This window comes from Chlamydotis macqueenii, chromosome 21 (genome assembly GCF_036417535.1).
Source record: "Chlamydotis macqueenii isolate bChlMac1 chromosome 21, bChlMac1.mat, whole genome shotgun sequence".
NCBI classification, from domain to species: domain Eukaryota; kingdom Metazoa; phylum Chordata; class Aves; order Otidiformes; family Otididae; genus Chlamydotis; species Chlamydotis macqueenii.
The window spans coordinates 6,272,704-6,296,264 of record NC_141576.1 but is presented as its reverse complement, the minus strand read 5'-3'; the positions used below and the strand labels follow the sequence as shown (position 1 = coordinate 6,296,264).

General features: G+C 43.2%; 2 protein-coding genes across 3 annotated transcripts; both read left to right on the top strand.

The window, feature by feature from the left end:
• The first annotated feature begins 1,539 nt into the window (after window positions 1-1,539).
• Window positions 1,540-8,190, top strand: LOC104482596 (chymotrypsin-like elastase family member 2A). Of its 2 annotated transcripts, none has more exons than XM_086764501.1 (8): window positions 1,540-1,862; window positions 3,432-3,520; window positions 4,092-4,189; window positions 5,186-5,314; window positions 6,116-6,252; window positions 7,004-7,149; window positions 7,285-7,437; window positions 7,993-8,190. In XM_086764501.1, the coding sequence occupies exons 1-8, from the start codon at window positions 1,805-1,807 to the stop codon at window positions 8,008-8,010; spliced, it is 828 nt and encodes a 275-aa protein (XP_086620627.1). In that variant the 5' UTR covers window positions 1,540-1,804; the 3' UTR covers window positions 8,011-8,190. The 2 variants fall into 2 exon arrangements, with proteins under 2 accessions (XP_086620627.1, XP_010122409.1); XM_010124107.2 differs by lacking the exon at window positions 1,540-1,862 and adding an exon at window positions 2,836-2,878 and having other exon boundaries at window positions 7,993-8,189.
• Window positions 8,164-16,103, top strand: LOC147598173 (uncharacterized). The gene is made up of 9 exons (XM_086764769.1): window positions 8,164-8,505; window positions 10,374-11,264; window positions 12,772-12,906; window positions 13,142-13,316; window positions 13,747-13,845; window positions 14,371-14,462; window positions 14,973-15,110; window positions 15,302-15,971; window positions 16,063-16,103. Exons 1-8 carry the CDS (start codon window positions 8,164-8,166, stop codon window positions 15,590-15,592), a joined length of 2,163 nt encoding a protein of 720 aa, XP_086620895.1. The 3' UTR covers window positions 15,593-15,971; window positions 16,063-16,103.
• Window positions 16,104-23,561: the final 7,458 nt, after the last annotated feature.

Genomic DNA, 23,561 nt, shown 5'->3' with positions numbered 1-23,561 from the left:
GTTTTTTTTTTATTGTTGTTGTGTTGGGGTTTTTTTTTGTCTGTGTTCTCTCCTCTCCTTGCTCCTCACCCGGTTAAAACAAGCAGAGCCTTATGCTACATCTATGGCCAGCGTTGACTACAAAAGTGCTTGGATTAAAAGAAAATACAGTGTGGAAAATAATACATAAAAATGGGTCTAAGCTGGGAACAGACAGTTTGGAAGGCACAGCAAGAGACTGAAACACTCAGGGTGGTGCTAATCTTCATTTCCCTGGCTCTCTGTAACCTTGTTTAATCTTGAGGCAAGCTTTAGTTTTAAGGACACATAGAAACAAAGCCAGGGAGCAATCAAGCAGCAGATTTAATGGCCATCCAGCAAGTAATGCATTCGTCACATTTGGTGCTCCCAGTGAAAAGCTGGGGCGGGATTTGACTTTGAATTTTTAAATAGGTTACTGTCTAGTTTCAGATGAAAAACCTTCCTCAGAAAAGTAGATTTCAGTGTCTGTTTCTTATCTGCAGACCATTCCACTTACTAATTGGTCTAGCGTAGTTACTACCCTAGAAAGGAATAGACTGAAGCAGTGTAAGTACGTTGCGTATTGAAGTAAATATTAGCTATTATGCTTTAACAGGACATACCAGAAGTTCCTGCTCTTTCTTACTGAAGGTCCACGAGCTGCTTAGTTTCTGTGAAACATCTGGCATGAAGATGATAAGAGCTTCTAGGGAGCTGTTTCCAAGCCACCATGGTATCAGCTGGAGGCTGAGCCTTTTGATGTTTGCTTGCAGAACTGCCAACAGTATGATGCCCACTGAGTCCAAGAAAGATACTTCAGCCTATTTAGGCTAGACCTGGAAAAGATGGATAAGCAATCGTTATCTAAAGCAGGAGTGGAACAGAAAAAAAAAAGCTTTGAGAGTGTTTTATGTTAAAAATATGATGATCCTTGTAAGATTTCCCCCCATGTAATAAAATAACTGTTTCCAAATTCCTTTACAAAGAAGAAAGGGAAAAAGAAAGGAAAGTTTTTCTATTTGCAGTGTGCAACATAGCAGAACATTATTTATGAAATTATTGCAGAAATGCTTAAAAAACTAAACAGAATTCCATGTTTACAAGCATGCCCATAAAACAGGGAAGTTGAAACAGTAACTGAACATCCAAAATCTATACTTTATTTTTAGTTGGTATTCAATGAAAATGATAGTGGCATGGAAGTTAGACTGAGAAGCATAGTATGTTGTTTAGCTTGGAAAGTCAGAGATTAAGAAAAGAGTCAGAGTCAACTAATTAATGAAAAAACAAATGTTTAGAATCTCAGTGCTGTACTCAGTTAATCCTGATCTCTGCTTTTGTCAGATAATAAATACAAGATGCCAGAACAGAGTTTGCTTGATTCCATTTGAAATTCAAAATGCAGCTTTCTCAAGTGCTATTGTTTGGGTAGGATAATACATTCTTGAGAAGCAGACAAAACAGCAAAGCATTATAATATTTCTGCCTTTCACATGTGTGCTCCAGGCATCTTTCATCCAAATCAGTACCTACTGCTGAATGGAAGCTATGAAAAGCAGGCATTTTGCTGCTTGTTAATACTGACATTAAACAGTAGATGTTTTTCAGCTTTTCTAAAACCTCTAGTTTGGTCTGTATGTACAATGCAATTTTGGTTACAAAACTGCCATCATTATGTTTGTTTCCCTTCTAATAAGTTTGGTTCCTATGCGTGACCTGGCTAATGGGATAGAGATGTTTGGTTTTTAAATAACCAGTAACAGTTTTTCAGATGAAGGATAGGTGGATGGAAACATGACAGAGGATGGAAAATTTCTGTAGTAGAAGGAAAAAAAAAAAAAAAGGAAGAAAGAGACACAAGTGTAAGTGTTGATATCAAGTCATTGATCTCAAAAGTCCAGTAATGAACTAGGACACTTTCTTTTGTGGCAACAGCTCTATAGTGATGTAAATTCCTGCTCTTGCCTGGTTTGACCTATTGGTGAAAATGGTTTACCATCACACTGCATTATACCACAGGTCAGCATGCTGATTTGGGGTGTAAAAATGCTCATTTGCAATGCTACAGGAACCCGCTTCTCTTCCAGGAGCGTGCTACTGATCTAACAGTTAAAGATAAATAGGGAAGAAATGGGGTCTGGCTTACCGTGCCAAACCAGTGTTTCTCCATCATGGACAGCTGGTTCTTTGTGTTGCTGGAAACATCTTCCACTTCAAAGCGATGACAGTTTGTTTTATTGAAGAAGTATGGCATGCTAAGACACATGCAACTTGATCTGGAAAAGAAGATAGAGGTTTTTAAGTCAGTACGAAGTGGTGGTTGCCATCCGTCACAAAACAAATCAGAACAAAATAAGATTTTTATGTCATAGAATCATAGAATCATAACCATAATTAAGGTTGGAAGAGGGCCTCCAGAGACCGCCTAATCCAGCCCCGCTGACAAGGCTGAGTCTATCACTGTCTGAATAGATCAGACACTCTTACTGCTGACATACCATCAAATGTTAGAATAATTCATTTAACATTTTCCTTCGGAAAACACCTTTGTGATGAACTTTCAAGGCACTGAGAAGGCAAACAGCTGCTACAGGTGATATGCAACTCAGTCATATTTTTTTTTTCACCCAAGCTATTTATAGAGCCTGGATCCAAGGTCCATCTAAACTGGGGTTTTTTAGGCACTTGTGCATATAAAAAGTTATCCCACAATTACACAAGTTTTCCATTGGTATCAGAATAGCACTGCATTTTAAGTCACATGTCCCAGAGATAAATGACAACATATAAAATGGCTTGCAAAACAGAGCCGGCAGCATACAGTGAACCGGCACCATGCTGGGAGTCCTCTTTGCTGTGTTGGCGCTGGCAGCTGCAGGTATGTACCCAATTTCAGCATTAGTTTTAAGGGAAAAATGAATTAAAATCTAACAGCAACTTTCCTCTTTTAGGGAAATCTGACATTCTGCAACAAAGGAGCCTAGGCAGTTAATTAAAAAGTTCTCTCAAAACAGTAGCTGCTGTGCTATTCTGCTCTTATTGCAGGGGCTCGATTAGCATTGCTGCTCTCAGCCTTTAGTAAATTCAGTGTTATTTTACTTAGCTTGAGTACACTGAAATGTCGTCAATCCACATCAAATTGTTGCACTGGCTAAGCGCTGCATCTCAGCTGACACAAGAATTTGGTAAAGCCACTTTGATTTGATTATCTGTCAGAAAAGTGAAACGGTTCAAACAGGCTTTATATAACACTGGACAGTTTTGACTGATAGCTGCATCTGCACTTTTCTCACATAAAATCACAGCCTGTATTTGTGCTTTGCAATGTTCTGTACAAACACAATCTGTATTTTTAAAAAGCCCTCTCTTACTAATGTTTTTTTAAAACCTCCTACTTTTAAAACACACATCCCATTTTGTATGTCTTCCAGCCTTTGGCTGTGGGGTTCCTGCCTACCCACCCGTGGTGTCTAGAGTTGTCGGAGGGGAAGATGCAAGACCGTACAGCTGGCCATGGCAGGTCAGACATTTTGTCCTTTCCCTGGAACAATTTGGGTTGTGCTACCCTCACATTACATGGCTGAACAAAACCAGGTCTTATATTTCATTTGATGCATCTTGCCTGTCATGGCTTAGGTTTTAAGTATTAAATCAATCCCAAAGTTTCCAGTCTTTTTCAGAAAGCTCTGAATGTGCCACCTCTTGCTGGTTATGCAGGCTTTCACGTTCGTTTAGTAGTCTTGGGCACCATCCCATATTTAAGCAAGATGACTGTGAAATTCAGTGGTGCATACGATGCTTATTGGAGCGTAGTTGTACATGGAATTAAAAAATAAATTTCTGAAGCAAATGAAATGCTTTATTTGGGCCAGGCTTAGGGAGAGCTTTGGAAGAAACAATATGAAAAAAAAAATCAAGCTTTTGGATGATAGGGAAGGAGGGAAAACTTATCTGTGACTAGGAGTTGGGAACTTGCTTAAAAGCCTCCCACCGTCTTCCAGCAGCCAGTTGTGTCTGGGTATAGGAATAAAGTGCAACTACGAAAAACCAGAAAGCAAAAATCTGAGCCTTACTTGATGCATTGATCCTAGGCCTCCCTTCAATACAGTTCAAATGGGAAATGGCATCACACCTGCGGAGGAACCCTCATTGCAACCAACTGGGTGATGACAGCTGCACACTGCATCAGGTAAATAATGGAGTCAAAGTCTGCAACCGGGGAGCAGCGCATGACCAGAGACAGATGAAGCAAAACCATGTTAATGCCAGTTTTCCCTTTCCCAATTAAGAGCTACAAGTTTCACATCATATCTTTTAATTATAACTAATAAGTCAGAAGAAGAGCGACACCTTTTCATTTTCTTAAAATAAGAGTAGTGGGGGAAAAACTCCTCATACAATTACCTGAATTATAGACTCTTCATTTTCTGTAAATAACTACAAACATCATTATGTTTTCAAGTTGCTATAAAAATTCAGCTGTGTTGCCTGTAATATAGGTGGCAGTGAGATCCACAGATTAGCTAATCAATACACTCCCTGAATAAGTAATCACAAATGTTTTGAATATACCAGTCATTTTCAGTAAGCTCTTCGTATTTTGAGGCAGTGTAACAAAGACACGATCAGGTACAGCTATGCCCTTTCATCAGCAAAACCGTTTCCACAAAGACAACCCCATTTTCGCTTGGTAGCGTATGTCCTTGAATATATACATACAGTTCTTGGTTACTGTAACACTAAGTTGTAGAAAATAACATAATATGAAATAAGAAGGATTTGCTGCATGTTATTATTACAAATCCTACATATTACATCTGTCACACAGCTGTTTACCACTGAAGCTGTTTATTTGCTATCAAAAAAGCTGTCCAAATTGTTTTCTTCATTAAAGAATACGAGCTGAATCCTGCAAAGATTGGATGCATCTTGAGTTTGTTAATGAAGACTTAAGCAAGAGCTGACAGGACAGCTTGGAGATGAAATGATTATTAAGCTCAGCACAAAACGCTTTGTCCTTAGCAAATCAGTCAGGTGTTGGCTCAGCTCCAGACAAATCATGCATGTGATGTGAGATTACAGCCTTAACGATATTCTTACCAAACATCTCGGGTGGCAAAGATGCAGATGCCTAAGCAGCAAGCCAGCAGCTGCATAACTGAGTGTTCATCTTTTTCTTGCCCAGTTCTTCTAGGACATACCGAGTATTTCTTGGAAAATACAACCTAGCAGCCACGGAAGCAGGATCAATTGCACTTCCTCCAGAAAAAATAATTGTAAATGAGAACTGGGATCCACAGAATGTTGCAAAAGGGTAAGCTGGTGGCAAGTATTTCTTCAGTTTTTAGATGCAGGGCAAAAATCAAAATGCCTGAGTCCTACTCACCCTGAGTTGTGGCAGCTAAACGCATAAATCTTCAGACTGTTACAGCTTACAGTGATACTTCTAAATGTTTGCTCATAGATGAGAGTTGAATCTCTAGTTTGTACTGGAGACAGTATTCCCCTCAAGAGAAGATAAAAAGCTTTCAGTATTAATTGCTTATTGATTAATTGTGTTTTCAGATGCCATTTTGCATGTTCATGCTTGCGTGTGAAGCCGTTCTATGCAATGATTTCTTTCATACAGTGGAAGGGAACGAATTAATTTATACAACACTCCCTGAAGCCCTTCTACAAACGACATACACACAGATTATTATTGATCAATGGAATCAATATCTTTGTTGCTGAAGGACTGCTACGTCTTGCTGCAGGCTAAGGGCTTTAGCGAAGAAATCCCCTCAGTCTCCAAGGTCCTTGGGTCAGCCCCTAACAGATGCTTCGTTTTGGTGAAAAGAACCTATAGAAGGCAATTTCCAGCAAGCTGCCAGCAGGAAAGTGGACAGTTCTGCAGGGAATAATCTTCCAGTCCCTGTATTTCCCCATTGCTTTGAGGGTGGAAGAATCTTTACTGCTTATGTAGTGGCCTCCTTGCTCCCTTGCACCTCTTTTGAATAGGCCAAGTGCTGTATAACTGCTAAGTATTCATGCTACTGTGTCTTAATTTATTTGCAAACCTCTTTAACTCTTCTCTTTCTCTTCCCCGCTCACAAATGTGTGCATATGACCACAGGTACGACATTGCTTTGATCAAACTCACGGAACATGTCACCTTAAGTGACCACATCCAGCTGGCCTGCCTCCCCCCTGCGCAAAGCATCCTGTCATCCAACACCGCCTGCTACGTGACAGGATGGGGAAGACTGCAGAGTAAGTACTTGGACATTTGCAAACTTGTGGGGAAAAAGAAAAAAAAAAATCTTTCAGTACTGCCTTCTCCTTTGAGATTGATTGGAAAAAGGCTGGTTTTGGTGCTCAGGACCCCGTCAACCTCAATGTAGTGAGGCAGTTTATCAGGCCCCACTTCACTCAGAATGATTTTTTTTTCCCCCTGCCTTTCAAGTTGATTTTGCTTGTGATGGCCCCAGTAGTGCAGTAGAGGGCCCTGTGCTGAGCTTTTAGAAGCCATCGCAACACAAGTGTTAACTGTGCAGACGGCTGAATTTGCTAATCCTAACATACCCCATGGAATAACCAAAAAGACACGCAAGGGAATAGATGTGAAGTGAAGAAAATCTCACAGACTTCAAATGTGTCAGCTCGTCTCAAGAGACAATCCCTAGAGTGATAAGTAAATAGCAAACTACTGAACTAAGAGCAGCCCTTTACTTCTCTACCAACAAGACAGTTTTAAAAGAAACACAAGTTATTAGTAAGTTAAGGCCTTTATATAGATATATGTGTGTGTATATATATCTCTAAAAAAAAAAATATATATATATATATAAAAAGAATGGATCTAAGGAATGGATTATACAGCTTCTCCTTTAATCCAGCCCCTGTGGAGTTTCTAACATGGAGGGACAGTACCCAGGATCCTGGGAGCAACTTAACAATGCCGTTTTGTTCTTTCTTCAGTGCCTGCTGGTACCATGACTCCTTTGTTTCTATTCCCTCTCAGCAAACGGAGCTCTTCCAGATGACCTGCAGCAAGGCCTTTTGCTGGTGGTGGATTATGCAACTTGTTCCAAGCCTAGCTGGTGGGGAAGGACAGTGAAACCCAACATGGTTTGCGCTGGTGGGGATGGAATCACCTCCAGTTGTAATGTGAGTCCAGAGGACATTGCTCTCTAGGGCTTGGTTTCAGACACAAGCAGGCCTGATGGGAAGGAAAGCTTAGAAAAACTAAGGAGGAGCTACTCACAGTATGATGGCCATTAACTGCGTTCCCCTTTCTTCCAGGGAGACTCTGGTGGCCCGCTGAACTGCCAAGGTGCTGACGGCAGGTGGGAAGTACACGGTGTAGTCAGCTTTGGCTCTTCTCTTGGCTGCAACTATTACCACAAGCCTTCCGTCTTCACTCGGGTCTCGGCTTACAACAGCTGGATCCAGCAGGTAAGGTGTTGGTGCTAGAGAATGCAGACACTCGGCGATGGCTGAGGTTCCCTCTGGTTGACATTTCTGCCACTGATGCAGGGAGCTGTATCACTTTTGATTCAAATGCTTTACCTTTTTTACATTTACATTGTGCCCTTACCAGTGCAAAAGCAGACTCTGCAGCAAAAGCAAAGCATCCCCTTCTTCAATAGTTATCCAAATTATTTTCACTTTTAAATAAGTCTCAATGTTTAGGAATGCATTCTCCCTTTATACTGGAGCTATATTTAAAGTCATAAAGATTTTACTGCTATGACATCAGAAGTGATTACTCCACTTTGAATTCATCAATAGCACTGATTGTTGCCATTTCATCCTAGAAGGCAGCGCATGCTGCTCGAGTCTGGAACATCAATTATTTTTAAATTTAATATAAACTTTAATCTAAAAAGTAACTGAGAAGCAAAAATCTTATTTCAGTTATTTAAATCCGGCACCTTGGATGCAACATATACTAGTCACAAATTGCTGGGTCTCATGATCTGATTTTTCACTTGTTTTACATTTTTGTAGGTTATGGCAACCAACTAACCCAAAGAGAACTGCATGATAGATGCCGAGAAGGAAAACAGTTTGAATAAAGTCCTAATCATGACACCTTTGATCACAAAGAGCTGGGAAATGGTGCTTTTAACAACAAGTATTACACCTATCCATACTGCAATAAAGACTATTTTCCGCAACATGAAAGAAAAACGAGTCCCTGTCACTTCTTCCTGGGTACTGTCAGGACCAGAGCTGATATTTAGCGATAATGCTGGAGACCTTTCACAGCCTTGGGCTGGAGCTTGCTACCCTCACCGGGGGGAAGATGTGAGCCTGCTGGGAAGAGGCTGGGCAGTAGGAAGAGTTCGAGAGCCACAGGAACGACTCCGGGGGGCAGGGGGTGAGAAGGTGAGGCGCTGGCAGGGTGAAGGCAGCTGGCAGGCAGCTGACGGGACCCCCAGTCTGCGAGCGGGACTCAGCAGAGCAAGCGGTGGCAATGCCCAGCGCGAAGGCAGCACGGGTGCGAGCAGGTCCATGCAGGTGAGCGTGGGAGCGCTGCACAAGGCTTTTACAGAGAAGGTTTTAACACCCTGTGATCCTGGGACTTCAAGGGGAAGGGTAAAACCTAGCAGTGCCGGCAGCATCTCTGCAGACCTATCTCCTTCATGTCCCCGATGCTCATTTTTAAGTCATTCAGATGCCAGGTGAAGACCTCTCAGCTGTCACTGTTGGCTGACACACAGACACAAACGGGGATTTTTCGCAAAGCACAAGCAGAACCACCACCTTTTAGCCTGGTACTAAATTAAAGATTCTAGTTATATTTCTTTCATTGTAATAAAAGGCAGGCAGTAGAAAACCAAGGTGGATTTTTGTTGTGGTTTTTTTTCTCCATCCTGGCACATATTTGGGCTGATTCAGGAGTAAAATGATGAAGACCGGAGGACAAGCAACTCAGAGGTAAGCAGTCGATAGCGTAAGGAAAAGACTGGAAGTTCGCTGTGAGAACAGAAGTGCGTTTCGGTTCAGAGAGATTTTTCTAGGCTTGCAGTTCCCTTAGACATTTTGCAGTTGCTACTTTTGCATGGAAAACAAGTAAATATCTATATTATTAAACATAAATTGTATTAAATAAATTAGAGAAAACATGGCTGTTTACCATCTTTGGGGACTATAGTTTTATTAGTTTTCTGCTACCGCCATCCTGCTGCGAAGAGCCCAACAGGAACTTGTTTTGCCTAATATCAGCCTCTGCTGAGAAATAGCAAGCTTTACTGGTTTCTTATTTATCGCATTAAAAATGTAATTTCACCTATCTGAAAGAGCCGGAAATCTGAGGAGGGCTTTTGGCAATCACCTCTACCATGCAGAGGAATAGAAAAACAGGGAAAAAAAGACTGAGCTGAACGGACTGATCAGCAACCCAGTCCTCTGGTTTGTTCTGCACAGGTGAAAATAAAGGTTCCTCAGTTATTCAGGAGTCCCCAGCTTCAGCATAACATCCTGAGTTGTTTTAATGAGTGTCACTAATGTAAGACTGTAAAAGATTGATTAATAGTTCTGAAAATGAAAATCGTTAGAGGTCACTCTGCTGGATGGAACATGGATGTCAATTATGAGCAGCATGAAAGAGAGGGACAGAAATGATAATCATGAAGCCCAAACAGTAAAAATTGCATATGTATATACTTTGGTAAAAACTGAAACAAAACTGAAATTTGATTAATTTTCCTTTTGAAATAATTAGACAATATTGTGGAAACATCTGAGCTCATTTGAATATATCAACACAAGTTATTACTCATCTGGAAATTCTTATTAAGAACAAATTCTGAAAGTATTCAACAGTTCCAGTTATCACTGAAATAAGTAACCTGTCTTTTCATGGGCTTCCTTGAGGTTTGGATAGAAGTACCACAGACAATAAAACCTACAGCAACTGATTTTATCAGTCTTAATACTGACAGAAAAACTGTTTGATTTCATTCATGTGTTTCTGCAGCTCTTTACTACACTTTTTCTTTTAAAATAAGATGTCAGGTAGAACCAAATTAAAAAAAAAAAAGTCTTTTAATAACATTCAGCTAATGCATGTTCCCTCTACTTTGTTTCAGAATGCATGTGAATTGTTAAACATCACTACCACAGATCAGACACTCCCACTCTTTCTTTTTTTAAAAAAAATTATTATTGTTTTTTTTAGATGTTATTTCTCCTCCAATGCTGGCGGTAGAAAAACAGTTCAAAGGATTTTGACAGCATGCGTGGTCTCCCTCCTCAGCCTCCTTGGAGCGATTTCTTTTGATTTGAGCAATAGCTTGGAAATATGGAGAAACACAGGGAAAGCCCTTCAGGAGCTTATGTCCTGTGAAAACCTTTGGGCTGCTCGCCTCATTTATTTCCTGCAGGAAGAAAGGCACAGCTGGCTGTTGCCAGCAGCAGACAAGAGGAATAGATCATTTCACACTCATCTATTGGGGAATTTAAACTCCCCCTGCGAGGCAAGTGAAGCAGAACTGTATTGTGAGAACTGCCGATGCGAGAAGGAAAAAATCTCCATTTGTAGATTTTACATCGTTGACGTGAGACAAAAATTAAACAGCACAGAGGATACAGAAGCCAGCCAGGTGGTCTCCAGAGTGATCTCTGAACTGCTAGAGCGTTTTAGTAGTCCCCTTGAAGACCTCAGAGCTATGAGACACAACCCTGACTGGGCAGACATAGTAGCTTTTAAACTCATCCTTCAAATAAGAGAAGCCATGCTTAAAGATCATGTAATGCCAGCATCTACAACCTTTCAAACAACGTTGCATCAACTTTTTGCCATTCTGAACTATGCCATCTTCTCATCAGAGACTGCACATAAGTGCTGGATGGATAACGTCAATCTATCCCTTCATTTCACCCACGATGAAGGAACCTCTTTTTTCACCCCTTTCCTGGGCTCAGATGAGTTTGTGTCCATTAAAGCCTTGGTAAAGGGACTGCAGTATGCACAGAGCTGCCTACTGCAGAAGGGACAGGAAAAGCTCATCAAGAAATCTAAAGAAATTTTGTCCACAGTGAGCCTTAAGATCAGTCTGTTAGTGATAGCTTGCCTCATGTACCCCATAATCCTGATGTCCTTCAAGCAAATGACAGATTGGATACGGAATTATGCCAGGAATCTCAAGGAAAAGACAGAGGACTTGAAAAGGGAGAGGTGGCTAGCTGAGGACCTCTTACACCAGATGTTGCCAAAAACGGTGGCCAAGCAGCTAAGGAAATGCCAAAAAGTTGAGGCAGAAAACTATGATCAGGTTAGTAAATGGAAAGGATGCTGTCACCAAGGACAGAAAAGTATTCAACTAAAAAAAGCACCTACCTGGCCACTGTTTTGAGGAGCAGTTTTGTACACATAGTTGAGTGTGGGTGGAAATCCAAATATTCACAATGGGTTTTGGAAAGAGCTGTGCGATGCGCCCTGAAGCACTTAGGCTGATGGGGAAGGAAAATGAGCTGAAATTTCCAGAAGTCTAGCTTTAGGTGTCAAAATCCTATAGTGGCAAGTTGTCATCTTTGAGTTTAAGAGCCTACTCAGGAGAGCCAGCCAGCATAATTAGATTATGAGTACATAGGAGCAAGAAATTAGCATCCTCCTTATAAAATAGGAAGAATCTTGAAAAAACCACATAGGACAAACCCTGTCTGTACCTGTCAGTACGATTCCATAAACATAACTGAAAGGAGAGCATGGGACTTAGAGAAGGATGAAAGGGACGGATGATCTCGTAGCCTTAAGTGTGTAATTGTAAGGAAGCCTGCAGACATGAAAACAAGGGCAGAGTTTGGCCAGGCACCCAGGCTGGGTGCTGCTGTCAGTGCTGAACTCAGCAGCTGTGCTGCACAGCCCACGTCCAAAATCCTCACGTTACAGTAATTGCTATTCTATTCACTCTTCTCCCTGGATGCTTCGTTACTTTCAGCTGTGAAACACAATATGAAATGTTTGCATTTAATTTGTAGGTGTCATTATCAAAATAGCAACCTGTAATTGCACAATTAATTATAATTCACAATAGTCATGACATCAAAAGTAGCTGAACCGAGGCAGGGAGTGAAAAGGGGGCTCTTCTGGATTAATTGGTATTACCAAGGACGAATAAAAAGTACAATTTTGGTTTAAACACTGACAAAGTTCAGGCAGCACAGGGAAAAAACACTTAATTCTTTGCCAAGAGCTGTAACGCACATTTCCATTCCTCATTCAGTTATCATGGTTTCTGTTATTCTTTCTCTTATAAATCCAATTTTTTAAAAAAGTTAATTTCTCTGTAAATTTCTTGATCATAACAAAGATAATTATCATTTTAGGAGAACCAAAATCTAGTCAATATTTCCTAATTCAACAAGAGCAGAGACAGCTGCTGAGTTTTTATTTTGCAGTTTGTTCAGATATCTAGTTTGGATCTCTATCACAGTTTAAATCACTTTAAAAGAAAAATCAGGCCCTGCTTCTATAAGAAGTCTGTTGATCACAGCTCACAAGACTCAAAGCATTTGACTCACATCTAGTACAAGGCATTCAGAGAAGCGCAGCTGATAAACTTTGGAGATAAATATAATTTTAGCTGTTAATAGAGAACAATTCAGAGCCAGAGCTTGTTAGTTTAGGATTGTATCTATTCAGTTCTGCAACGCTGGTCCCATGCGCAGCCTGTGCCTGAGGCTGTTCTGCTCAGAATTTCACAAATCCCCAAACTCTTCAAAAGCTCCACCACTGTTGCCTGGAGACCTTGGCTTCACCTTTCCTTCTCCCTGTCACAGGTGACTATCTTTTTCTCGGACATCGTGGGGTTCACAAGCATCGCTGCCTCCTGTACTCCCCTGCAAGTGGTTGAAATGCTCAACAATCTGTACGTCTGCTTCGACAGCAGGATCGAGTCTTACGACGTTTACAAGGTGAGTACAAACCTGCAGGCAAGGAATCTGCAAGATGCTGAAATCTTCCTTACCTTGTTCCCTAAAGTAAATACCCTAGGCCAGCTGGCCAAAAGCTGTGAAAGCCAAGACCTGCCACTGCGCAGGGACTTGCAGCTTGGCAAGCGCTGGACAGCTAAGACATGTTTTATTCTCACCTCCTTTCGAAAGAAAACCTTGGTGATGCCACTCAGTGACACGTGCCCCTTCCCATCAGGTGGAAACCATTGGTGATGCCTACATGGTAGCGAGCGGCCTGCCAGAGAGGAACGGCACCAAACATGCCGACGAGATTGCCAAAATGTCTCTGGATCTGGTGGCAGCAGTTCGTCAGGTTGTGATCCCTCATATGCCAACGGGCAGACTGCAGCTGCGAGCTGGTATACACACAGGTACATGGGCTGAGCTGGGGGCATGAGAAAAAGAACAGGACACAGTCTAATTGTGTGAGGAGAAGAGTTCTGCATTTCTGTACGAGCCACTGACTCTGCGCAGGACCTCAGGATGGGTATTTCTCCCAGTTCCAGCAGTTAACAGTGGAGTGAAATGATTTTCACTTGGATCAGTGCAGAAAAGGTTGTGAAACAATTTAATATTGGCAAAGCACCCTGATAGCAGCAGCAGTTACCTACAGCTAATCAAATTGTGACTTCTCTACTTAGGTAAATACTCTGCAGCCAGGCCCTAGATGCACTGGATATTCCAAATTTCCAGTGCTCTCTGAGGATCCGGAGCAACTAGCAAAGGCGCTTGCATTTGGCATCTCCCTGTACTTTTTCCACTCGTTTCTTATGGAAGTGTCTCTGCCTTGTGTTTTCTCAGGACCCTGCGTAGCTGGAGTTGTGGGGTACAAAATGCCTCGGTATTGTCTTTTTGGGGATACGGTAAACACAGCCTCCCGCATGGAGTCCACCAGCTTGCGTAAGTGGCTCGGGCACAATCTGTCCATCCCTGACACGCCAGTCAGGCTCACACCTGCGCTCCAAGTCTCTTGGGTACTGCAGTGAAAGGAAAACCTCTAACATCCCCTCCCATTGGGAATGGCCAAGTGGGAAATAAGGGTGGTACAGGAGAAGGAGCATTCTCTGTGGCGCATCTCAGGCTAGAGAACTAATTATCACTGATCTAAAGAACCAGCGCACGCATGACTTACAGTCCCCACTATCTCTTTACATACCCTAGTTATCAAAGAAGCAAGAGAAACTCTTGTGTATTCGTGTGGGCAGGTAGAGTCACATCCCCTATGCCATTTCTGGAAAGCAACTGGAAACAAGAGGAGAAAGAGGGTGAGAAAAGGCAAATAGCACAAGGTGAGCTGAGTTTGATTTCGAGGACACAACACTTTTCCAAAGAGGTGAAACTGGGCTGATGAATGCAGGAGGGCTGGTGTGTGGTCTCTGGGAATAGGGGAACCATTCATTTTTAATGCTCTGTTCTGAATCCTAGCACAGAAGATCCACATCAGTTCTGCTACATACGAGGCCCTTCTCACCGATGATGCATACGAAATTGAACTGAGAGGAGAAATTGAAGTCAAGGTAACAGCTTTTCTGTAATTTTGCAATAGTAAAGAAGCTTCATAAGATAGGAAGGAGATATGATAGATTTGGCCATTGCTCTTCTGTGAATTCTAAGTCAATTTTTAATCGTGGCCCCGAGGTTCTTTTGCTAATCCAGTTGGAAGTAGGTATACATCACCCCTCCTAATCGACACAGAGATGTTACTGTGGGCTTTGACATACAGCTGCTCTGTCTGCACCTGCATGGGTGAAAGCATGAGGATTCAGTTACAAATATACCAGTGCAAGGCTGACTTTAAACCTTTAGCAACACTGCCAGTGACCAGGAAGACCTTCTTCTGAAGTGAGAGAATTATTAGCACCCAAACTGCTTAGAAATTACCATTCTTTACCCAAACAGCAGCCGCTTATGAGAGAAGGAGAGATAACAAGCGCAGCACAGGTAGTAACCCTGAGCACAGTCATTCTCTGCTCTGCTTCATATCCCATGAAAACAGCTGTCTTCTGCTCCTCCTTTTCTTGTCCCAGGGCAAAGGGAAAATGAAAACCTACTGGCTTCTTGGTAACAAGAACTACAGTGTCCAAAATGACAGCCTGGTGTGTCACTGGAATCCAGCTATCTCCAAGAAAAAGAAGATGGAAAGTAGCCAGGGATCTGTCCAACAAGTAAGGAGGTGAAGGTTTCGCAGGGTGAGCCTTCCTAGATAACGAGCCACTCACTAAGGGCTAAGACATGTGGAACATGCATCTTGGCCGGCGAGGAGAGGGCTTGCTGTGTACAAATACGAGCTCTCATGTGTGCTCCTCTCTGTCCATAGCGCAGTGCAGGTGCCGTGGGAGCAGCGCCCACTGAGCAGAGCTCTGCAATGCCCCGGGATGAGCTGAGCCCTGACACGCACGCTGAAGGGAGCTCCAGACAAGCCTGGGCCCCTGAGAGTGCCACCCATGGAGCAAGCCAGCAGCAGAGGAATGGCTTTCATCAAAGCTCCCACCAGAGCCTCCAGGAGAACCTCACTTCATCGGGCTCACCTGCCTTGGGGGAAGGTGACAGAGGTGCCAGTTTAGGCCGCAGGGCACAGCTTGGAGACCATGGTATTAAAGCCATGCAGAAAAATGAGTTTCTCCCAGGTTTTGTAGGTGAGATGTGACAGGATAAGAACAATTGGACTGCCCCAGACACACACATTTCTTTTAAACAACATTCTCTTTTTGTTCTTAGGCATAAATCACATTCTTAGCTAGTACATTTTCCTGGGAACCTAAAACACCAACAGAAATTCAGAAAGATGTCTCCAAACAAGAAGCTACAAATGCGCAGGTGGGGTTCCATCAGGAGCACGAGTGGTAGATAAGAGATGTACAGCAGTGTAACTCCTTTCACCCCAGTAAAGCTATTCTAGATTTGTATTTGTAGGTGACACAGAATCTAGCTGTCGAAGTCCAGACATAGTGAGGACTCTTACAGAACCAGAGCCAGCTTATTTCAAGCTCGCCTGTACATCTCTCCAGTAAACTATCGCTTGCAAGGTGTATATAACTGTAGATAGTACGAGAGGGAGCAGCAAGACTCTGATGGAGAAGAGGAGAGGTTAATAACTCTTTTTTATCATTGTTTCAGAGATACAAATGAAGTGGCAACAATATTAAATTACTTCTATTGAGTGTCTGCAGCACTTGTCTTTCCAGCTCTTCTCCATTACAAAGGAATCTCCTCTCCATAGGTGTATTTTTTGCCCTTATCCAAGCACCAAGAGGCTTGTTGGTGTGACAAAGATGTAATCTAGCTGTATGGAAGACATTAGAAGAGAAGAACAAATTGTTTCTCCCAAAGTGTAATTTGCTTTTATGTCCTTGTTGGAAGAGACGCCACTGCAGTGATGAGCGAAGCATAACAAATTCCTCTTCTATGTGTGACTCAGAGAAATCAAAGCAAACTGAATTACTCCTGATGTCAACAATTAGGAACTCTACATGCAGTTCAATTCATTTGTAAGTGGGCTGCACATATCATTAACCCTCTCCTGCTAGCTGCCTCCTCTGAGCAATTCCAGAGCGAGGGAACCATTCTGATGGGAACAGAAGCACAACTGTGGGGAGAGGGCTTGGCCTGTCTCCTCTCCCAGTCGACAGGTTCATGTAGAGCACTGCTACTGCATCAGAGAAAGATCTTAGCAGATTAAAGTTCTTTTTAAGGGTGGCAAGGCAACGCTTAATGGTTGCAAAAGGGAACAAAGGTATGTATTTAAGAGGAAGTCAAGCTTGGAAAGCTGCAATTGGTCTTTGTTGTTTTGGGGTTTTTTTTGTGTGTTTGTTTGGGTTTTTTTTTTTCCCTAAAATAAAAATAGCTTTATGAGCTTCAAAACAAAGCTGGTCTTTGTCTTCACTTGGCTAGTAAGAATCATAGAATGGTTGGGTTGGCAGGGACCTTTGAATGCCATCTAGTCCAACCCCCCTGCAAGGAGCAGGGACATCTCCAACCAGACCAGGTTGCTCAGAGCCCCGGCCAACCTGGCCTGGAATGTTTCCAGGGATGGGGCATCCACTACCTTTCTGGGCAACCTCTGCCAGTGTTTCACCACCCTCAGTGTAAAAAAAATTTTCCTTATATCAAGTCTGAATCTGCCTCCCTCTATTTTAAAACCATTTCCCCTCGTCCTGTTGCAACAGGCCCTGCTAAAGAGCCTCTCCCCATCTTTCCGATCAGCCCCCTTGAGGTATTGGAAGGTTGCTATCAGGTTCCCTGGAGCCTTCTCTCTCTCCCAGCCTGTCGTGATAGGAGAGGTGCTCCAGCCCTCTTATCATCTTTGTGGCCTCCTCTGGACCCTCCGCAACTGGTCCACACCCTTCTTATGTTGGGGGATCCAGAGCTGGATGCAGTACTGAAAGTGGAGTCTTACCAGAGCAGAGTAGAGGGGGAGAATCCCCTCCCTCGACCTGCTGGCCACGCTCCTCTTGATGCAGCCCAGGAACAACTGAAAAACCTCATGTAAGTTGACTCCTTACAGAATGAAAGCCAAGAGCTGCTCCTTTCAGCTCAGGGAAAGTCACTGCAGCAGTGCCTGTGTGGCTCCATGGCAAGCTCAGCCTGAGGTGATGAGGTCAATTTGCTCTCAAACGCTGGGGATATCTGAAGGTCAGCTAAAGAACTATTTGGTCTTGTAGATAAGAAAGCCAAAATTGAAGTAGTCACAATAACTGTAATTTGCATGTTTCTACATGAAAAAGAATGAACCACAGAACCAGCTCCATCACTAGTATCTTACAAATCACAGTCAGGTGTTGCTCTAAAAATATATTTACCAGTTCAAGCAAGAATTATTTCAAGCAAATTCAGTAGTTCAACTCATGCAGGATTTTGCTTCAAAGATCACCACACGGTCACTCCAGTCTCACTACTTATAAAAACCTAACAAGATATTTTGCCCATCTCAAGCACAACTTCCCTTCCCACCTCCCCAAGTCTCAGAACTTGTCTACGTGAAATATTTATATGGGTGCAAACACAATTTAATTTCTGTTAAAAGATATCTGCAAGCATGCGGTTAAGATTTTCCCGTTAAGGTAGCCAGTAAGTTGTTCCGACACTTTCACACCAAAGAAAACAAATGTAAATCATATCACAGCAAGCTGCATCACAGAAAGCCATGAGGAATACAAATCAAACACTTCAAAACCCCCCTCTTTTTAAAGTCAGTCTCTTGAATCCGAGGGGATGTGGTGTGGATTTTTTGTTTTAAATGTTTCATGATGGTATTACTGGAGATGTGTGGGAGCTGCACAGGCATGCTCAGTGTTAAACAAACACACAGTCACATGTACTCAAAAACACTTCCATAAATCTAGGTTGGTGCCCAGTACTGATACTGAAAGGCCGGAATCCTTTCATCTGGTTCCTGTTAGCGCTCAGTAAATGGCATCAAATATGGAAAAAAAAACAGGAAAGAGGAGACAGAGACAAATGTTGAGGAGCCATGACTTTCAAGTCAGCGAAGGAAAATGCCTCAGGTGCACATATCCCTTCACAAGCAGGCATGAAAGGAACACCAGCGGAGAGAGGGAGAGGGCCAGCTGGGTACCGCAGGGCAGCTGAGAGCTGCGGGAGCCCCACGCTGTCTCTAATTGTTATGAAAATCCTGAGTCAAGATCAGAGGCAAATTATTTGCATGGAAAATTGAGCCTGTTCTGATCTTCATCTCTTCAGAGGCTTCAGTGTGGATTTTTAATTTAGAAAATAGTAGAAAATGACCCTGTGTGCTTGATGATAGACAGCAATTAGTGTTTATTAACAAAACACGCTTTGGTTCAACTCCGAACAGTCCCTCTCCAGAGAGGAAGGAGGAAGTGATGAGCTGCTTTCTATGCATACGGCTGATGCTTTGATATGGTGGCTGGGTTTCCAGAGATTTTCGGGTTCTCTCTGCCTAATATACAACAAGCCCTGGATGGAGGAAGGCTGAGGCTGTACCAGGTTGGCTGGCCTGACTCCGAGATGGACTCTTGGTAAGATGAAATATTTTACAGACTGAAAACCTGGGTCTGGATCAGACTAACACTAAGTTTACTCTGTGATGAGTGGATTTAAACCTAATCAGAGTGATATTCCTTTGACTAGTCAAATCCTGCAGGGATAAAAACAGTTTCCATTTTTGAGTTTGACACACAAAGTCAGTTTCTCCACAGCCTTCCCCGAGTATCACTCAAAGGTTACACCCCGTTTCCATAAAGATCATATGGATTATTTTAGCCGTCCTGCATCAGTCATACTGCTGAGTTATACGGGATGCACAGTCCGGAAAATAAGCCGTCCTGGTCCTCTCAGCAGATCTAAAAACAAGAACCTCTGCTTCTCCCTTCAGCCAGCCTGTTCACGTCTGAATTCTCACAGGGCCAGAGCAGGGCGGTGCAACAATCGGCATTTTCCCGGGCCGAACACCAGGTGTCATTACAGGCCTGCTGACAAACGCTGCAGGCACCGTCCCTGAAGCATCCTTTTGGGCTGCCAAGAGAGGACTGGACTCTAGTCCCACACAGTCACAAGCAGTGAAAGGGAATGTCACTGAGTTGCCATAGCATCTTCCTCTTGAGATGGAGACGGGCAGAGAAGCTACTAGGGCAAAACAAGTCTTTTAAGACAAGGCATTAAATGGGATTATGCCCTTGAAACCAGAGAGCAAGTGAAAACAGAGACAGATTAGTAAGATGAGATAGGAAAAAAACACATATCCTGGAGTATTTGTCAGCTTCTAGATGGTCCTGACTCCCAAACTCACTCTGGTGATGCCTGTTCCCTATTCACATACTCCGGGACACTTGGGATGATCTCTATGGCCCAGATGCAAAAAGGGAAGCCAAAAAAAAAAAAACCAAAAAAAAAAAACCAAAACAACAAAAAAAGGAAATCAAGGCTGAGCACTCGACTCTGCTAACAACTTGTTCAATAACCTCCAGTAAGTTACCTAGCCTGTGGGCTCAGCACTGCTTTTCAGGGCGTTAAGAAGTTTGTCAAAATGAGAGGATGGCGGGAAGCTGGAAACAAAAATAGTTCATTGAAATTAATCAGTTTGACAATGTTCTCACCAGCGACATTTCAAAGATTCTGGATGACACTGCTAGATAAAGAGAGCAAAAGCTCTCCCACACTGTGCAGTGCTCACTCAGAATGGAGAAGTCCTGTCCCCCAAGTCCCTTCTGTCCTTCCGTTACTGTGCTGGCATACTCCCAGCTCCCGCTGGGATGCTCAGTACATGAAGCTCTACTCCCACTTCTGTTCTCATCCATTAAAGCCCAGCTGTAGCCAGGTGCCAGTCAGTAACACCAGCCACTTTGCACTCACCTTACGTGAGCCAACAGTATTTTTAGACTTCAGCTGAATGATGGCAAGCTGAGAAGCTCCCCTGGCTAACAGCCTCACACCCTGCAGAGGCCAGGCCGTGTACCCAATGACCCTGGCAAATCCCAGGGTAACAGCCTCGGGGGCTATTGTTCCTTGTCTCATGTGCCTGCTCTCAGTACTGCTCAGAAAAGGCCCTGTGGACAAGTCAGCCCTGCATCCAGATGGATCCTCACAAGCTTTTTGCCTTTTCCTATTTATCCACAGTGCACGGGAGACTGCAGGGAGTCCATTAGCTGACCAACTGACCTGCAGATATAAGGAGCTGCTTAATTAGCAGGTCTAAAGGAGCATAAGGCGTGTGTGTGTCACTCCCAGGAGAGCAACATAAAGACAACAGCTGCCTGAAAACATTTTTTCCTTTCCTATTTAGAGAGTTATTTAAAGACATGGCTTTTTACTCTCTGCTAATTAAAACCAGCAGTTCAGTCTTGCATTGATCCCTCAGTACAGGAGCTGGCATAGTCAAGCTCATGGAAACAGCAAAAGGCAGGAGCATAAAACCCCAGTGATTTTGTGAAGTTTGTGCTCCTTGTCCTCATCTCGCAGTAATTCCCAGTTCCTCCATAAGTGCTTTTTACTTGTTCTCAAAGCAGGTCACTGCTGCACATGCCCTTCAAGGACCACACGGACATATATGAAGTGACTTTGCAACGGGATCAGAACCACACTTTATTAACTCCTAGGCCAGCGCTCATCCAGTTAGGCCCCAGAAAGAAGGGATGGCTGTTAGAGCAATTGTCCTAGGCAAACCACAAAGGACACAGAGTAAGTCCACTCACTATACTTCTAAATGTCATATCTGGCTGCAGCCAGTCCAGAAAACAAGTTCTTTCTATTGCAAAGTCCTCAAAATACAGAACAACTCATCCAGATTGGACCAGATCCATACAAGTTAGTGATGTGCAATCACCAGAGTCTCTGCCTTTCCGGAACATTCCTGTCCTTGCTCAGCTCAGTATGGGCCTAACAGTGACAGCAGTTCCCCCAGTTTTTCTTACTGCCCAAATTTAGGCTGATAGAAGCCTTAGCTGTGGACCCCAAAGACTGGGGATTTTGTTTTTAAACTCTCAAGAACATGCACAAGGCAGGAGAGAGTCAGAGTCTATTTCAGGAAAGTGTTTGTGGCAGCCAGGCTAAAATTAGACCATTTGTTCCTAAAAAGACCGTGTAGAAGGACAAGGATTTGGCAAGAGGCTCTTCAGTTGGGAATGTGACACAGGAAGCGCCTCTATGGCTGTTGGCAATGATGTCACCCGGCTGCCCAACGGTGCTGCGCTGCGCAGCGGGGTCCTGGGAAGCTCCGAGACAGAGCACTGGAACTTGTTCAAGCCACTCTGTATCTGCAGGTGGCTGAGTGCAGAGCAGGGCGCGAGGCAGAAGTGTCGACAGGCTCCAGCGCTTAACGCTCCCAGATAAGGCAATCTGTAGCCGTGCAGGAGAACTGTTATTCTCGCACTATTTGTGATGGGCTCTTCAGCGAGGTATCAGTCCCCTCTTCCTGTCATGCCTCCCTCCTCTTGCTGCTCCAGGAATTCCTGCCTTCTGAGCTTTCAGCCTTCCACACATGGCTCACCAACACTTGCGCTTCGCAGCCTTAAACTGGCAGGATCATTAGGGAACAAATTGGTGGGCACAGAGCCTAGAAGCTCAGTCAGGAGGGACAGGACATTTTGTTGTCTCAATGAAGGTACTTGCTTTGAAGCTAAGCTAAGGGGTACCGAATCAACCTCTCAGACCTGTATAACTAGGGATCTGTTTTGAGGTTTAAAGTACAGTAGTATAATGATTAGAGATGTGCAAAAAATAGCTCTGGAAAGCCACACAGTGTTAGAGTTCGGAGGTACAGAAGTTTTAAATGCAGCCTCTCTCCTCCAGTAGCAGCTTTCTGGTCATCAGGCAATCACTGAGTAGCTGCAAAAGCTCTCATTCACTCCTGCCTCTACAGTTGCAAAGCCGCACAGAAAACAACCTAGTTTCAGAACACTCGTGTAAGACAGGGGAGCATCATACGCACTTTGTGCAGGGGAAAAATACAGAGAGAAACAGTTGCTTAGACTGCAGACAAGATCATGAAAGTGATGCACATTTCCACTTCTCAAAGCAATACTTTAATCTCTGGCCAGTTCTGTCCCCCATACAGTTACAGAATAAAAGACCTGAAAGCAGCTAAGTCTTTGTTTAAATCATCCTGCTCTCAACTCTTGACACAAGGAAACAAGGAGAGAACTACAGAGAGAGAGAGAAAAATGTGCTCTGGCAATTCAGAGAGCAGATTATTTACAAAACAGCAGTGAGACAGCATGAGATCTATCTGAGTCAGGCCTGTTTGGGCTTTAATGAAGGCCTCCTGTGCTGTGGGCAAAGTGAGACCGACATGACCCAGTCTGAAGCTTTGTCTTGGCTCTGACTTCACTGATAAGCCTCATGGCTGGTGGAACCTTGGACTAAAACAAGCCCTCAGCTTTGTAACCCACTGAGCAAGACCTCAGAGGTAATTTACCTTACACATCTCTGCCGCCTCCTCTCCCTCTTTTTTTTTTTTTTTTTTTTTAAAAGAAAACCAAAACAACTGACTAATCCTTCTCTGGTTTACATCAGTTCAAAAATAGTTGAAACTATTCCGTTTATGAACCAATACTGACAATGATTTATTTTTGCAAAAACCATTAATTTTTCTAGAAAGTGTAGTTTGCTGTTTTTCTCTTATTACCATCTTCCTTCTCTCCCACCTCCCTAAAACAGCCACAGCCATTAATACACATATGTGCCTTTCCTCACTGGTAGTTTTGATGTGTCTGGAGGGAATTATTGTTCTAGCTGGGGTTAGAGACCAGGACCCAGAATTCATTGTAAGCCTTCTAGAGTCAAAGAAAGGTCAGATTTGGAGCAGTCTAGTTGTTCAGGCCCATATCCCCTTGATTCCTTGTTGTCTGAGGGCAGATCGGATTTACCAGCCTGTCATCTAGTGGATTTGCACCCTAGTTCACCTCTACCTCTCACAAGCCATCTCTCTGCACTAAAATATCATCATGTGCTAAAGTGTGAAAGATCTCCTGGTCCTGTTATGCTTGTCAGGTGCATCTGACCTACCCAGGCTAAAGAACGTTGCTGTATCATATCCCTTCTCTCCTCCATTCATTCTTCCCATGGCCAACATTTTAGGCCTTCTTGGTCATTTCCTGATCTGCTCCAGCCTGAGATATGATGTCATGGCTCACAATGAT